Genomic DNA, 18,134 nt, shown 5'->3' on the forward strand with positions numbered 1-18,134 from the left:
ACATAACAGCCATTGGTAAATAACAGTCATTGGTATTGGCCATTAGGTAATCAGTGTCCATGGATAAGAACACAATGGTTTAGTGAAAAGGTAGCATCCTCCATGAACACATGGGTTACTCAAAGAGGTCTTCAGTATGTTAAAGCAAAAAAAAAAAAAAAAAAAAGAATTTTATCTTTTTTTTTTAAATAGCATTATTATTTTTTTTAAATCCTCACCCACATCGACTGGTTGCCTCACAACCCAACCAGGGCCGGGGATGAACCGCAACTGAGGTACATGCCCTTGACCAGAATCGAACCCGAGACTCTTTGGTCTGCAGGCCGATGCTCCAACTGCTGAGCCAACCCGGCCTGGGCACTAAAAAGGATTTTAAAAGATCCAGATTTGGGGCAGATGTAGAGTTACGGTGACCAACCATCGTAGTTTGTCTGGGACTGAGGGGGTTCCTGGGACACTGAAACTGGGACAATTTGCTCTGCCAGCTTCAGAGGGGAAGGGACATTGGCTCCCAGGAGTGGGCAGCACTGGAAGTAAGAATGGTCATCTCTCTTCCTTCTTTCCTCCTAACGGAAGTGACCATCTGACTGGGACACAGGACGGACCAGGCCTGGCCCCGGGGCTTGGAAGGGGCCAGCCGCCCACTCCCTGCTCAAGCGTGTGCTCAAGCCCCGCACGTGGAAGCCTGCTGGGCGGGCTCTGATGTGTCTGGGGAGACCAGCTGCTTAGTGGGCAGAAAAGTTTGGTTTGGAGGAAAAACAAAGTAGGAATCTGTTTGGCCACAGGCTCAAGCCCTGTACTCCAAACAGCATTCCAACAATAAAACTAATATGATTTCTACCTGATATCGGTGTCTACCTCTAAATCAGTTCACAACTCAGAGGGGGAAAGGGATATAATTGATTATCAACCATGTGATGAATTATCACCTTTACAAACCCCAGCAGACGGACGCCTGTTTTATTCCATTTCGGATGGGCAGGGAGAGGGTATTCTGTAGAATCAGATGAGGTTAGAGCTGAAAATGACCATAAAGAAGACCTGATCCACTATCTTCATTTTTACAGATGAAAAGATATATCAATAAAGTGTTCAAGTGACATAATCCATGTGAATTCTGAGACAGGGTTATCTAATGCAAATATTAGTAATGATAAGTAGTTTGGGGAGTGGTCTTTAGAAGCTGTCACCAACATTAAAATCAGATTATAGATACATAGAAAATACATTATAGAAAACACAAAATAGAGTACAGATTCAAACTAAACAAATTTAGAGAGAGAGAATTTTCCCCAAATAAAAGTATTACCTCCTGAAAACATCTTCAAGCTATGAATCAATAGTTGAGAGTTGAATAATAATAATTATTATTATTATATATATATATATTTTTTTTGCAAGAAACCTACCTTAAGTCAATAAGACTGCTTCCCCACAATCTTGAATACCAGATAAGGTGTCAAAAGAAACAAGGTTTTCTCCCCTGTCCTCGGCCTACCCCCCATCCTAACGGGTCCTCCTCATTAGGAATGTTAGCTGTATAACTGTAACCAGGCATGCCAAGGGTCCTGGCACCTCAAGGCCTATGACCAGACACGAGGCCCTTTAGCCAAGCATGGCCATTTCTGGTCTTACTTTTGTCTCTTACCGTCATCCCCACCCCACCTGAGAACCTAGGTTTGGCTTTCAGAAAATGTCCTGTCCTGGGTAAGCTGGAGAAAGCCACGTCACCCTGTCGCTCACTGAGTATAGCTGTGAAACCTGGACAGAATGCACAGAGCAGTTACTTGAGGACTGAAAAGTAAACAGTAGCAGTAGATTGGGAAAGAAGACCAGAATTTGAAATACTACTGAACCATATCCCCTGATCCCCAACTCATGGCCTGAACTCAACTCAACACACCAAAAATGGGCACCAGTGTGCAGACAAGAGAGCTCCCCGAGATGCCTCTAGTTCTGGCTCCAACATCCAGAAGGGGAACTCCTAATGCTCAGAGGCAGTGTGGAGACCCTCTGTTTTTTCCTTTCTCTTTTCTTTTCCTCCCCCCCCCATCCCCCTTCTGCCCTTCTTCCATGCTCTAGTCCCCAGCCATTCTGTGGTAATCATGTCAGCCTTCAGGAGCCCAAAACTATGAGAACTATGAGAGAAGGAAATCTTCGTCCGCCTTCAATGGTGCCCTCACTCCCACAGGCTGGGACCAACCCCATTGCTTTTTTTCTTCCTTTGTCCTCTCTTTCTGTCTGGCCAATACGTAAGCAAAGTCAGAGACGTGCACAGCTGAACGAGCTTTTTGGCCTAGAGATCAAAAAGTACCAGGGAGATCGTGGAGAAGAAGAAACTTGGCAAAGCAAACCATTAAGGTGTTCTCTTTTTCTTTTAAATCATCACCTGAGGCTATGTTTACTGATTTTAGAGAGAGAGAAGAAAGGAGCAAGAGAAAAAAAAAAAACATTGTTGTGAGAAAAACATCAATCAGTTGCTTCCCATATATGCCCCGACCAGGGATCAAACCTGCAACCTAGGTAGGTGCTCTGACCAGAAATCGAACCTGCAGCCTTTTGGTGTAGGGATGAGGCTCCAACCAACTGAGCCACCTGGCTCGGTCTGGGTTTTGTTGTTATATATATAAATTCCTTGGTTTATCCTCAACCTGTACAAGCATGGAATTGCTCTTAATTAGCAAATCCAAACGGAGAACTCTACCTAGGTGCCACAGTGACTGGCCACGGGTGACATGCACCTGGGACAGATCCAAATGGCACTGCTAGAGCTTTGAAAACTGAACTGATGTAGGAACCAGAGCCCTCAGAAGATCAACTCGTGGTGTGGACCTCACAGTCTGAACCTAACCAGGCTGAATAAATGCTAAAACAAAAATACATTATCCATAGGCTTTAAACAAGTCCTAGAGTCTCAGAATATAATATCGAAAATGCACAAAATACAACCCCAGATTTCTTGGCATGTTAAGAATCAGGAAAATCTCAATTCCCTAGGAAAAGGTAATCACCTGAAACTAACAAAACAGTGACATAGATGTTAGAATCATCTGACAAAACTTTCAAGCAGCTATTATAAAAAAAAAAAAAAAGCTCTAATTAGTAATGTGAACACCGCTGAAATCAATGGAAAAGTAGAAAGTTTCAGTCAAAAAACAGATGATATGAAGAATAGCCAAATGGAAACTTGGAATCGAAAAATACAATAAGCAAAATAAAAAATTTTTGATGGGCTTAACAGCAGAATGGAGATGATAGAAGAAAGCAAACCACGGGCAAATCAACTTCTAACTGGAGGCCTATTTATCTCAACTATGTTATTCATCACCTCTCTGTTTTAATGAGCTTTTGCTGCATAACAAACCACCTCACAATGTAGTGGCTTCAATGGGAAGCAATTTATTCTTTCTCCCAAGTCGGAGGGAGGGCAGGGCAGTTTCTCTGCTGGTCTTGCTTGGCCTCACTCGTAGGTCTGGCACTTGGCGCTGCCTATTGTCTGGATAGCCCCTGTTCTCCTCTACGTGACCCCTCAACCTCCAGTACGCTAACCCGGGCTTCCTCACAGCATGGTGGTCTCAGGGTTTCAAGAGGGTGAGACCAGAAGCCACAGGCTCATTAAGGCCGAGGCTCTGAGACTCACCCAACATCATCTCTGTCATTCTACTGATCAAAGTACATCACAAGGACAGCACAGAAATAGGGAGTAAAAAAAAATTGGACTATTTCTTGATAAAAGCAGCAGCTACATAACTTTGCAAATGGATGTGAACAGAGGGAGGCATGAGTCATTTGGATCATTATTTCAATGTCCTACCACCCCCTTCCTGGGGAATTCACACTGCAATCTCAAAGGCCATAGACCTACAATTACTGTGGAAGTGGGACAGATCATGAGGCTCAGAGAAATGTAGTGTTTTGCCTAAGATCACACATGGGGAAAATATGAAACCAGATCCTATGACTGCTGATGCCACTGAGCAGTACTTTTATCTTTGAGATGAGCTGGATAGTATTTTGAACACTTTGTGTGTTTAACAGGGAGGAGAACAATGAATGGCACTTATATAATGTGTTCACAACACTTCATCATTCAGATCCATTTTGTGAAGGAAAAAACGCAGGCACCTGTGGAGTCTATGAAAAAAAAAGTAAGTAAAGTGGCACAATGAGAGTTAGTCCTTAGGTAGCAATCAAGCTCCGAACCCTTCTCTGCACCAAAACACAGCACACACAGCCTCCTGAGTTCCCGGCACTCAGGGCATAATGTCTTCATTGAGATAAAATTCATATAACATAAAATTAACCATTTTAAAGGGTATAGTTAAGTGGTATTTGCTACATTCACTATGTTGTGAAACCATCACCTCTATCAAGTTCCAAGACATTTTCATCACCCCCAAAGGCAACCCTGTACCCACTAAGCAGCCACTCCCAACTTCCCCATCCCCGAGCCCCTGGGAACTTCCAGTTTCTTTCTCTCTATGGATTTGCTTATTCTGGGTGTTTCCTATAAATAGAATCATAGGAGCATCTGCCATGGGCTTCTTTCACTTAGCGAGCTCTCATGGTTCACCCACACTGAAGTGCACATTGGCTTTACATTCCTTTTCATGGATGACAGAAATAGAAGTAATATTCCTAGTACTCTAGTGCATGGCTATACCACAGTTTGTCTATCTACACATAAATTGATGCGCTTTTGAACTGTTTCCACTCTGGGGCTATTGTGAGTAGTGCTGCTTCACAGTCATGTACAAACAGTACCTACTTTCAGTCTGGAGGGGTACATAGTTAGGAGTGGAATTTTGGGTCCTATGGTAATTCCATCAAAGCTTAACTTTGTTTCTAGTTTTTGACAAGACTTCTAACCATGGTTACTAGCATTAATAAGAGATGAATGGCCGGCTGCCAGCATTACCTTGTCTCTAAAGTCAATGTGGTTCTGGAGGATGGCCCTGTGGTAAGTGGCTGTCCTCACAAAGTCTTGCATCATGTTCTGCTGCTGGGAAATGCAGCCATAGAACTGCAAGGAAAAGAGAAATAAGGGAGCGTTAACCACCCATGAGGCAGCCCCTGCATGAGCATCTGGTCCTACAGCCTTAGACTAACACACAGGCCAGCGGAGGTTCTGACAGGCCCAGTGACTGGTCCACTCTGGCCCTGTTTGTGAGGCTTAGCTCTGAAGTAGTCCCAAGACTTCTGACTGCTACTCTGTACAATAGTTTCAGGCCGAGATCATGGCCAGGTAAGTGCCCAGGGTCCTTCCCAAAGCAGAACTATGAGAGAGCACAGATCAAAAATATGAGAAATAAGAGTGATTGGCCAGGCCCAAGAGTCCCATCAGCCCAGAGAGCACATAGTTCTTGGGCAGGACTCCTGGTTAAGGGAGGGGGTGATAGTGATAATAACCTGATGAGGCGAGCCAGTTGGGGGAAGTGATGCATACAAATCCATGAGCAATAAGGGTCTTCATTGGACCTGCCATCATCTGGTAGTGTTCTATCGCCAGGCACCATTCTAAGTGCTTCACATACATTCTAATATCAAATGTAATCATCACAACAATCAGATGAATTATATTCTCCAGCCAAGGAAACTGAGGCTCAGAAAGATACGGAAACTTGCACAAGTCCTGACAATATGATAAGTGACAGAGCAGGGATTCCAGTCCAGGTGATGCTCCTGTTGCTGCTAGGGGACCACACTCTCAGAACCATGCAACACAGCATCAACTGTCTCCTCTCCACCCACCACCCTGCTCAGGTGTATTCACAGGTGTGTGTCACCTTGAAACAATTCATTTCCACTTGGGCAACTTCCCTGACCTGGAAGTACTGGGTGGCAGACGCCTCTTCTGTCCGCTGGCTAAAGACTGAGTTTTCCTTTTTCTCATTCCGGCATCTTTTCAAGGTATTTGAAAATGTGCTGAATTCTGCAAGGAGAAAGAAGCAAATATGTGTCTATATCTTGGAAACCATACAATTCACCATTGCACTCTACAAAATTCCAACTGAGAAAATACTGGAAGATTGTAACAGCACGTTCGTCGCTGAACACCCACAAGATGAGGAATGGCAAGGTGGAAATGGGTACCACTCCGAGGTGTGACACCCTTATTTACACTTGTCAGACATATCTGCATTCGCGAACATCACGAGAGAGAGCAGAGGGGAACAGAAACGACTGGGCTTGTCGAGTCCTCCAGCTCCCGTGCTCCCTGAGCTCCCGGGCGTGTTCTCGGTGTGCGCTCTGGGGGAGGTGACTGTTGACAGTATAAAGAAAAACATGTACATGTGAATACAAAATATGTGTGCATGTAAATTAGTGTGTATGTAAACCCTCATTCTATTACACGGTGACAGGGTTGCTGTTTCTCACAGCTGGAATTCTCGGGGCATACAGAGAAAAGGTAAAATAGCTGGGGGTATGTGAACACAAGGGAAGGCGTTCTATTATTTGAGGAAAAAAATACAAAAGTGAAGGCTCAAAAAAAATCTCAGAAATGATGTTACTAACACAGCATGTGTTGTCAAATTTGGTGACTTCTGCCTTAAAAACGTCTCTAAATCCTGCCCTGGGGTCCCACGGCCTGTGACCTCTCCCGTCTCCTCCTGGCGCTGTGACCAGGCCTTTCCCTCCCAGCCCCCGTGGGTCCCGGTGCCCCGCTCTCCCTCACCATGAGTGGCAGCCCTCGGGTTCCCTCTGCCGAGTGGGCACCCACGCCCTCTCTTCTTTCACACACACCCCTCACTACGTCCCCCGCGCTCTGTCACGCAGAAGCACTTAACACATCCCCACAGCAACCTGGTCCTGGTCTGACTGCTTGACTTTGAACCCCTGTTCCTTCTGTTTAGACTGACTTTTGACATCAAAATCTCCGACCCTTCCTCCAGGACGCAGTTCAACCAGCACTCCCTCAGCGCTGTGCTCTGGAACACCCATCAGCACAATTAGCTGCTGTGACACAGACACCTGGCCACAGATTAGAATCACCTGGGAAGAACTGCCTAACTCTGGATGCTGACCCCTCATCCTGATCTGCTAATTCAATGCTGTGTGGTGGGGACGAAGCATCTCTGTTTTATCGAAAGCCTCCAGAGTGTTTCCATGTGTAGCTAGGGAAGAGAACCTTTGCTCTAACCTCATTCTCCCAGCGTACCATTGTATTTCATATTTTACTGAATTTATCCGTTTTTTAAAATACCCAGCTCTCCATCTGTACCAAACTCTTTTAGGGCATGACTTAGGGATTCCAGCCTTATGTATCTTATTTTTCTCTTTAAAGCATGGTGCTAACATAGCAGCCACTCAATCAATAGTTCTAAAATGTCAACTTGGGGAAATGACTAATGAATTTGGTGAATCTATTTTCAATAGGTGAGGCAGCCGTGTGAAGCCCTGGGGTTATTCCACGTGGGGGCAATTGAAAAAACATCTTTTTGGAGAATAAATATGTAAATATACCTAACACAGCCCCTTCTGCTCAAAAAAATGCCATCTACTCTAAAGAAACTTGAAGATGAATAAAGGGAGGATTCTTGGTAGAAACAGAAATCAAGTTAGATACAATGTATCTGAACAATCAATGTTTCACTATCTTACACATGCTACAATTTATAACCCCTCATTCAGCTAGTGTTCCCAAGTGGGTAGATCTCTCTTTTATGAAAACAGAATGGTTCTTTGGTTAAAAATATATCTCTTTCTGAAAATTTCCATCAATTATTTATCTTTTGCAATTACGCCCTTATAAAGGAAAGAATGCAAATAATGACCTTAAAATAATTATAAAACCAATACATGAAAAATATTTCAACATTAAAAAATGCAACAAATCAAAAAGAAGAAAATAAAATTCCATTATACAAGCAACTAATTATTATTAATATTTTGGTATGTCCTTTTGTGTCTATGTGGGGTGTGTGTGTGTGTGTGCACGCGTGCATGTGCGCACACACAAAAACTCCTCTTCTTTACAAAATGTCATCATATATTTTGTAACCATATATTTTGTTTGTTTAAAATTCTATGAATAACTTTCCAAGTCATTAAATAGTCTCTCTTTGACCTCACTGGTCACGGATATATGTTTTAGACTTTTATGGCAGTGCTATAATTTAACGAATCCCTTATGGTTAGATTCCCAAGCCCCAACCCAGTCTATCATATCAGAATAGTAGAGCCCAGTTCCTATTTTTAGCAGTGTCTCTAGTGATGCTGGTGACAAGACATCTTTGAAAACTCCAGTTAATAAAATATGGCAACATCTATATTACAGTAAGAGACATCCTTCAGTCACAACATCATCCCACACATGAAATCAATAGATTAATCAACATTTCTAGTCTCTTATGACTTTTTTCTTTTGACTATTTTCTTTTGCAATTAAAAAGTTGTATGTAACTTAATCATAAAATTTAGAAATGCAGACAAGAATGCCAGGAAGAAAAATAATTCTCTGATATAACCATTAATAATATTTTAAGATAGAATCTCCCAGTCATTTTTCTTTGTATATTTTTATCTATCTCTTCATTTACAATAGCAGTGTGGTCATTTCACTGTTTACCACCTTCTTTCCATTGAACAATATAATGTGTTGTTGGCTTTTTCTGTGGGCTCCTGTTTCTCCAGTTTTTCTCAGAGTCCACGTCAGAGGCTTAGTAGATCTTAACTTCAATGAGGTTTTCAACCATGTTCCGTCAAATTCTGGACCTTGATATTTTCTTATCAAATTCTACTGTGGAATCAAAATTAACCATGTCTGTTAAACTAAACTTTTCTAATTTGAGTTTTACTCCTTTAAAAGGATATTGGATGATACTTAAAAATGTTAAATGTTTTAAAACATTGTTGACAAAATATCTCAACAAACTGTATATAAAGGGAACCTCCTCAACATAATAAAGACTGTATGGCAAGTCCGCAGCTAACCTCAGACTCAACGATAAAAAGTTGAAAGCTTTTCCCCTAGGCCCAGGAACGAGACAAGGATGCTGTTACCACTTCTATCCAACACAGTACTGGAATGCCTAGCCAAATCAATTACACAATAAAAAGAAATAAAAGGCATCCAAATAGAAAGAAAGAAGTAAAACTGTCTCAATTTGCAGATGACCTGATATTATATACATAAAACTCCACCAAAATACTATTAGAATGAATCAACAAATTCAGTAAAATTGCAGCATACAAAAAACAATATACAAAAATCAGCTGCATTTCTATTTATTTTTTTATCCTCACCCGAGGACATTTTTTCCATTTTTTGTTCAGGTAGAGTGGGAGGGAGAGAGGAAGAGAGAGAAAGAGAGTAACATCGACGTGAAAGGAACACATCGAGTGGCTGCCACCCGCACGACCAACCAGGGCCGGGGACAAACTGCAACCGAGGTACGTGCCCTTAGCGGGAACCGAACCCGGGTCTCTCCGGACCGCAGGCCGACGCTCTAACCGCTGAGCCAAACCGGCCAGGGCTCAGCTGCATTTCTAAATGGTAACAATTGAACTAGTAGAAAGAGAAATTAAGAAAACAATCCCATTTATAATTGCATAAAAGGAATAAAATACTTGGGAATAAATTGAACCAGGAGGCAAAAGATCTATACACAGAAAACTGTATGACATTGATGAAAGAAATTGAGTATGATACAAATAAATGGAAATGTTCATCGTTTAAAATAATTAATGTTGTTAAAATGTCCATACTACCCAAAGCGATCTGTAGATTCAATACAATTCCTATCAAAATTCCAATGGCATTTCACAGAACTAGAAAAAAACAATCCGAAAATCTACATGGAAACATAAAAGACCCAAGGCAGTACAACACAAACTAGTCAAAACAATCTTGAGAAAGAACAAACCTAGAGGCATCACACTTCCTGATTTCAAACAGTACTACAAAGCTACAGTCGTCACAACAGTATGGCATTGGCATAAAAAACAGACACATAGATCAATGGAACAGAATAGAGAGCCCAGAAATAAACTTATGCACATATGGCCAATCAATTTACAATAAAGGAGCTAAGGATATACTATGGGAAAAGGATAGTTTCTTCAATAAAATGAACCAACTACATGCTAATGAATATAATTGAACTCCTACCTTACACCATACACAAAAATCAACTAAAAATTGATTACATACTTGGACATAAGACCTAAAGTTGTAAAATTCCTAGAAGAAAACACAGCAGGTAAGAACCTTAATTTTGGTCTTGGCAATGAATTTTTTTTTTTTTATTTTGCAACCGAAGCAAAAATAAACAAGTGGAACTACACCAAACTAAAAACATTATGCTCAGCAAAGGAAACCATCAACAAAATGAAACAGCAATCTACTAAATGGGAAAAAATATTTGCAAATAATAGATCTTGTCAGGGGTTAACACCCAAAATATAAAGAATTCACACAACTCAATAGCAAAATAAACCAACAGTCCAATTTAAAAATGAGCAGAGGACCTGAATAAATATTTTTCCAAAGAAGACATACAGATGGCCAAAAGGTAAATGATGCTCGAGATCACTAATCATTAGGAAAAGGCAAATCAAAACTACAATGACATATCCCTTCGCATCTGGTAGAATGGCTATCATCAAGAAGACCAGAGATAACGAGTGTTGGCAAGGAGAAAAGGAAACCTTGTGCAATAGTCTTTTGAATATTGGGAATTTAAATTGGTACAGTCACTATGAAAACCAGCATGGTAGCTACTCAAAACAATTAAACATAGAATTACCATATGATCCAGCAATCCACTTTGGGTATATATAAAGGAAATGAGATCACTATCACGAAGAGCGCTCTGCACTCCCATGTTGATGGCAGCGTTATTCACAACAGTCAAGATGTGGAAACAACCTAAGTGTCTGTCAATGGATGAATGGATAAAGAAGATGTCACACACACACACACACACACACACACACGTGCGTGTGCTTGCACACATATGCACATTTCCCCCTGTGGAATATTATTCAGCTATGAGAAAGAAGGAAATCCTGCTATTACACCAGGATTAGATATTGAGTAGATATTGAGGGTATTATGCTAAGTGAAATGAACCAGACAAAGACAAATACAGTAGAAAATCACTTATATGTGGATTTTTTTTAATGCCAACCTCGCCAGGCCTGTGTGGCTCAGTGGTTGAGCATCAATCCATGCACCAAGAGGTCGCTGGTTCAATTCCTAGTCAAGGCACATGCCCAGGTTGTGGGCCCAATCCCCAGTGGGGGGCATGCAGGAGGCAGCCAATCAATGCTCTCTCTCATCGATGTTTGTATCTCTCTCTCCCTCTCCCTTCCTCTCTAAAATCAATAAAGAAAAAAAAATTTTTTAAATAAATAAATAAATGCCAAACTCATAGAAACAGAGAGTACAAAAGTAGTTGTCAGAAGCTGGGGTCTGGGGGAAACAGGGAGACAGTGGTAAAGGGAGAAGTGGGAAATAGGGAGAAGTAGAATTGCTGGGTTATAAGGCAGTTTCATTTTTAGTGTTTTGAGGTAACTCCATACTGCTTTCCACAGTGGCTAGAGCAATCTTCATTCCCACCAACAGTACTCTAGGGTTACCTTTTCTCCACATCCTCACCAACACTTGTTGTTTGTAGATATACTGATGATAGCCATTTAAACAGGTGTGAAATATGACATCTCATTTTGGTTTTAATTTGCATTTCTCTGATGATTAGTGACACTGAACATCTTTCCATATGTGTCTATTGGCCATCTGTATGCTTTCTTTGGAGAAGTGTCTATTCAGGTCCTTTGTCTATTTTTTAATTGAATTGTTTGTTTGTTTTTTGGTGTTGAGTTTTATAAGTTCTTTATAAATTTTGGGTATTAACCTCTTATCAGATATATCATTGGTGAATATGTTCTCCCAGTCAGTGGGTTGTCTTTTCATTTTGTTGATGGTTTCCTTTGCTGTGCAAAAACTTTTTAGTTTGATGTAGTCCCATTTATTTATTTTTCCTTTGGTTTTCCTTGCCCAAGAATATATATCAGAAAAAAATATCGCTACAAGAAATGTTTGAGCTTTTACTGTCTATGTTTTCTTCCAGGATTTTTATGATTAATATTTGACAAATGAGGCAAAACATGCAATGGAATAAAGATAGTCTACTCAATAAATGGTGTTGGGAAAAATGGACAGACAAGTGCAAAAAAATAAAACTAGACCACCTTCTTATACTATACACAAGAATAAACTCAAAATGGATTCAAGACTTAAATGTAAGACAAAACCATAACAATCCTAGAAGAAAAATAGACTTTTGAATATTTTCCACTGTATCAAGTCTTTATCCCTTGGGGAAATTTTTAGCTTTAGTACCATCAAAAATAATGGCTGCCTAATTTAGTGATTAGGATGTGTGGCAAGTTGAAATGTATCATCTATTATTGTTAAAAAGCAAGATTTTGACTATAAAGTAACAGTGAGTCTTCTTGTGTGGGTCACCAACTGTCTCCAAAGGGAAGTGTAAAAGTGAGGCTCCAACAAAGTTGTGTGTTATACCAGCATCCATGCAATATATAAATAGCATTCCATAATAAATACTAATGTGGATATATTAGCTCTACTATATTTTCTATTTTTTTTTAAAAAAAAGCCAATATTGCCCTGGCCGGTTTGGCTCAGCGGTTAGAGCGTCGACCTGTGGTCCAGAGAGACCCAGGTTCGGTTCCTGCTAAGGGCATGTACCTCGGTTGCAGTTTGTCCCCGGCCCTGGTTGGTCGTGCGGATGGCAGCCACTCGATGTGTCCCTTCACATCGATGTTTCTCTCTCTCTTCCTCTCTCTCCCTCCTGCTCTATCTGATCAAAAAATGGAAAAATGTCCTCGGGTGAGGATAAAAAAATAAAAAATAAAAAAATAAAAAAGCCAATATTGCCCTGGCTGGTTTTGCTCAGTGGTTAGAGCGTCAACCTGTGGTCCAAAGAGACCCAGGTTCGGTTCCCGCTAAGGGCATGTACCTTGGTTGCAGTTTGTCCCCGGCCCTGGTTGGGTTGTGCGGGTGGCAACCACTCGATGTGTCCCTTTCGCATCGATGTTTCTCCCCCCCACCCCTCTATCTGAACAAAATATGGAAAAATGTCCTCGGGTGAGGATAAAATAAATAAATAAATAAAAGATCTGTTTAAAAAAAAAAAAGCCAATATTACTATATTATACAAACTATAGTCACAACTCTATAATCCTGGCACAAGGACCATATTTGACTAACCAAATGTCAGTCCTGAGTTTAGGATGCGTTCATGGGATTGGGAAATCTGGAGCGTCCGGACAAGTCTGGGAGTCAGCATCATGAACTCCTGTCGCTGGCGGTTCTGTGGCACTGACCGTCAGAAGAATGTGTTCTCCACATGTTACCCGTCCATGTAATGATTAAACAAATGTCTGTAAGGAAAGGAAGTGTATGTTTCCACGTGATATATAAAGACACAAAGAACACCACACACTCTAAAAGGAAAAGACATTTAACTACTGATCTCTCCCCTCCCTCAGCCTCCAGGACAGACTCCCATAGCCACTACAGGTACTGCTAAGTCGGCTGGGCGGCCACACGTCGTATCATAGATGGTGTGACTTATACATGACAGAAACGTATTTCTCACAGTTTGCGGGCTGGAAGTCTGAGGTCAGGGTGCCAGCACGGTTGGGTTCTAGTGAGAACTCTCTTCCAATTGCAGACTGCCGACTTCCGACTGCGTCCTCACGTGGCAGACACAAGCATTCGGGCTATGGCACTACTCGCTGAAGAATCCAAAATGAGATGCAGCACTCATCACCGTCTCTTCTCAGCTCTCCCAGCCAGGGGGAGGGGCTTCTGGTAAGAGGAGTGAAGGGATCTTTAACTCCAGCAGGTAATTCTGCCTTTGGAGAACAATTTGGCAAGGAGTACAGTGTTTTGGATGGAGGAGCCTTTTGATCTAAAGGCATTATTTGTTTGAAAGATGCCATTAATTCTGTAGAGCCAGGATGGCTCTCAGAAAGAAAAGAAAGGACAGCTGTTTAGAACACAAACAAGTCTAAATGAATGCTCACATTTGCATATTGGCTGCTTCAGCTGCTCAGGGCAGAAAAGTTGGGAGGATATGGGTCAGAACCACTGCTCTGGAATAATGAGATCCCTGTGGGGTATTTCCCAGAAGTCTGAGGGCAGAGTCTATGAGGATGGGAACCACCCTTAATTACTAGTAAAAGCCAAGTCTCTCTGCCACAGCATGGGTTATGAGTAAAAAGGAAACTCCTTTCAAAGGACACAGTTATCCACACTGTTTCTGAAGGGGATGACCTGGTGTAACTGCCACTGTAACCACGCTGGCTGTAGACCATCATGTTTTGTCATTTTTCACCACAAATATATAGATACAATCTTCTCTATCATACAGATATTAACCAAGCTCATGGCAGGTCCATGCCAAGGATGATTGTTTTCCTTTCGATTCTCAGTCTTGACTTAGGTTTCTTCTTGACAAACCATTACTTTCCTATTTTAGCCTGTAGTTATATTCGGGGACCAATAAAGACTACTGAGGCACACCATTTCCCTTCTGCTCTGTTACTCCTAAAAGACCATATTGAAGGGATCTGTTTTTGTTTGCTTGCTTCTCTTAAATAGATGCAATTTACAAGTGATACTGTCTGTGGTGCTTTATATAAAAAGTTTATTTACCTAGATACTTGCATCTTTCTGTGCCAAGAAAGGGTAATACCTGTTTGACTGCCTCAGCTGTTCTGGCCACATATCCCAAAATTATACCAGAAAATCCACAATTGACAATATAATAATCACGGTGTAGACTTTTAAAAAATAACAATGCATCAAACTCTATACATAGCTGCAGAACTACTTCAATAATTTACAGACAGCCCATTTTCATTCTCTCTGGTCCCTCAGCTCAAGTTTGCCAAATTAAGCTCTTTTTACCGGGCACCTACGGAAGCTGTTTATCTTCCTGTAGTTAGTATACAAAAGGGAGAACAGTCTTGACCACATGCCCCCATTCAGCTCCCCTTCCCTTGGCTTCACCGTCTGGGTGCTTTCCTCTTGGAACGGATCTGGCTTAGGACTGACTGCACTGACCCCCCACATCTCCTCCGAGGTCAGAGCTGGAGGAAGAGGATGGTATCGCAGGGCATCGTTCGGAAGGCTGACTGCGATGCCAGCAGCTGCGCTGGTCTTGTCTCCATCAGCCCCTCATTAGTTCTCTGCACAACATATGGCATAATAACGACGACAGTATTTGTCTAGATGCTTTTTTTCTGTCTTACCCAATAAAATGTAGACTCTAAGAAGGTAAAAAAAATCATTCACCGTTAAATCTTAGTACTTTATATGACAGCAGGCATACAGTTAAGTGCTCAGTAAATATCACGGAATGGAAGAGTGGATAAAAATCATCTTTCTTTATTGTTTTCCCCCTTTCCTGTCTTCCTTTTGTTGTTGTTGTTGTTGTTGTTGTTGTTGTTGTTGTTGTTTGGTATCCCTTTCCACTCTCATCTCCTGACTGGTCCAGTTCTCCCAAAGCGATTACCTTAGAATCGAGGATTTACTGTTCTCACTGACTCATTTATTCCCTAATCAGAGGTGAACTTAACTATTTGGGCTCGGTTGCTCTATCTGTTAGAGATGTTTAATTAATCAAAAATTTCTTTTAGTTAGGTATCACTGGCAGAACCAAATGATCTTTGTTTTATAATGCATGTTAAGTCAAAACCTATTCACCATCGGAACTCCTAAACTGCAATATGACTATGTTTCTCTCTCTTAATGAAGAGGAATATAGTATTTGCACAAGAAAGTTTCCATACCTTCTTCATCCCAACTCCCCAAGTTGGGTAAAAACAAACTGAATTTTAGGGAATGTTCTGTACAGATATTGTGTGTGTGTGTGTACAAGTGCATATTTCCAGAGAAAGGCACCGCAGTCTCAGGGTGGGAGGTGAAGCAGGTCAGAAAAATGAATACGTTCTAACTATCAATACTTGCAGGGGACTCGGCTGTTGAGTAAAATCCAACATAAGAGGCCCTAAGAAGTGCCTCATATAAGCAGGTTTACTTGGTAAAGTAGCAGAAGGATTTAGAAACAAGCACAGACAGATAGCATAATTAAAAGACACTCTGTCTCTATTGCATACATGAGAAAACTAGAAAAATGGACTGCTTCTCCAAACTTCAAACTAACTTCTCTTTTATTGCTTTTATCTCCCTTTAAAAAAACATTTTGTCCTCATTCTTTGAAAGCAATTGCCAAATCAACTTCTTAAAACAAAGGTACTTACAAGCTCTAGGAAACTGAATACATTCTTTGGCTTTTCTCTTCTCTCGAAGCCTTATGATTAGAACCAAAACTATAATTTGTAATCTATATTAACACCTACCGAACACTATTTTTGTAAAACATTAGTACAGCGATTGTCAACCTCTGTCATCTCGAGGCACACATAAACTATGAAAATTCTTCGGCACACTAAAAAAGATATTTTTTGCTGATCTGACCATAAAAGTAGATATAATTTTTATTCATTCACACCAGACGGCTATTGTTGTGTTGGCTGTTGTCACTTTTTTAATATTTTTTATTTGACAGTCTAAGGGAAAAGAGGTCAGTGCCCCTGACTAAGTAGTCAGGCATTTCTTGCGTTTTAAAAGTCCTTGCGGCGCACTGGTTGAAAATCGCGGCATTAGTACAAAGCCCTGGAAAGACTATTGGGAAGTATTCTGTGTATTTGCCACATCTCTAAATGTCATGAATTTTATGTAAAACATTTGGGCCATGGATCTTGTTGAATTTCAATGGTAATTTTTATGTATGTCATAAAAACCAATTAAATACTTATTGAGATGACCAGCAGTGACCTAAACATGAATAAATCACCATTCATGAAAGTAAGAACAGACTGTTCATGTATCTGAATATTGAGCCAGGTCTCTGATCCCTGTGGGCTCCTAGTGCACTTGCCCTGACACTTCCCCCATCAACAAGGAAAGTGCAAGATCCAAGAACTGTGCAGCCTCCAATAAGCAGAAGCATCAGGGGCCAGCCTTGGCCGGAGCAGGAACGAGATTCCAAGGAAAGGACATCAGTGAAAGTTACTGTTTGCAAATGGGAAAAACTCAACTAAATTTAACTTATAGGAACTTTAAGGCTCACAAAAGTGAAAAATCCAGGATTTCAAATGATCCTCCCCTCCCCTCCCCTCCCCTCCCCTCCTCACTATTACTACTTCTCTCTCTGTATTTCTTACTCTTTATTTCTCTGTTCTAGCTTCGTGCTCAGGCAGGCTCCCCCTTCCCCCACTCCCACAGGACAAGATGACTATCAGCATCTCCAGAACTACACTGCTACAGCTCAGCAAGCTCAGTCCTTCCAAAATGTCCCAGCGAAAGCCCCAGATTGAGTCTCATTGAACCACGTTAAAGACCCATCTCCGAACCAATTGCTATAGCCGGGGATCAATGCCAATGGAAGAGACCTGAGTCAGCCCTCTCTAAACCCAAAGGAAAATTGAGCTGCTTTTATCTGCAGGCGAGTAGATGAAAGACAGGCCAAAGCACAGCTGACCACCACTGAAAGAGAGGTAGAAACACTACAAAGGTGAAACAGGGGAGGAAGGAAGAGGTCAGGCAGTCTGTGCTTCGGGGGACAGTGAGCCACAGAAAACATTCCGATTCTTGGCTTCTGAAATCTCTGAGCTTGGCCAGCCTAAACCCAGGTTGTGCTCCCAGCAGCAGGCTATTATTGTGAAAGATCACTACAAAGCAATTGATCTAACACTTCTGCTTCTATAACATGTTGAATCTATGACACTGCCAGTTACCAGCTTTATTTTCCTGTCCACGCTCCCCAAGAGCATTGGCTCTGTTCACGGCTCCTAATGCTTGTTTACAGTGCTGGATCCCATATTCCACCCAGTTGGTTAGTTAAGGATGAACCTTAACTAACAGGGCAGCTTCGCCCGAACAGGAAACAGACACTATAATAAACAGAGACAAGCTCTAGGGCTCAAAAGGGGGGTGGATGTGAATTACGTCTTATTTTGCCCAATGTATGCCTGTTACCCTGGAGAAATTATTGACTGAGTTCCTTTCACACTCAAGAGTCCTGTTTTGGATG

The 18,134-nt window shown here is 41.4% G+C and overlaps 1 protein-coding gene across 1 annotated transcript in view; it reads right to left on the minus strand.

Moving 5' to 3' along the window:
• Positions 1 to 18,134, minus strand: part of LOC118629678 (histone-arginine methyltransferase CARM1-like) — a 231,674-nt gene that overhangs the window by 95,397 nt on the left and 118,143 nt on the right. Inside the window, exons 3-4 of the mRNA XM_036261228.1 lie at positions 5,826 to 5,932; positions 4,919 to 5,023 (exon numbers count right to left, since the gene is read on the minus strand). Coding sequence (XP_036117121.1) covers positions 4,919 to 5,023; positions 5,826 to 5,932 — 212 coding nt within the window. The remainder of the gene's footprint in view (positions 1 to 4,918; positions 5,024 to 5,825; positions 5,933 to 18,134) is intronic.

Source organism: Molossus molossus, unplaced genomic scaffold (genome assembly GCF_014108415.1).
Source record: "Molossus molossus isolate mMolMol1 unplaced genomic scaffold, mMolMol1.p scaffold_m16_p_14, whole genome shotgun sequence".
Classification (NCBI taxonomy): domain Eukaryota; kingdom Metazoa; phylum Chordata; class Mammalia; order Chiroptera; family Molossidae; genus Molossus; species Molossus molossus.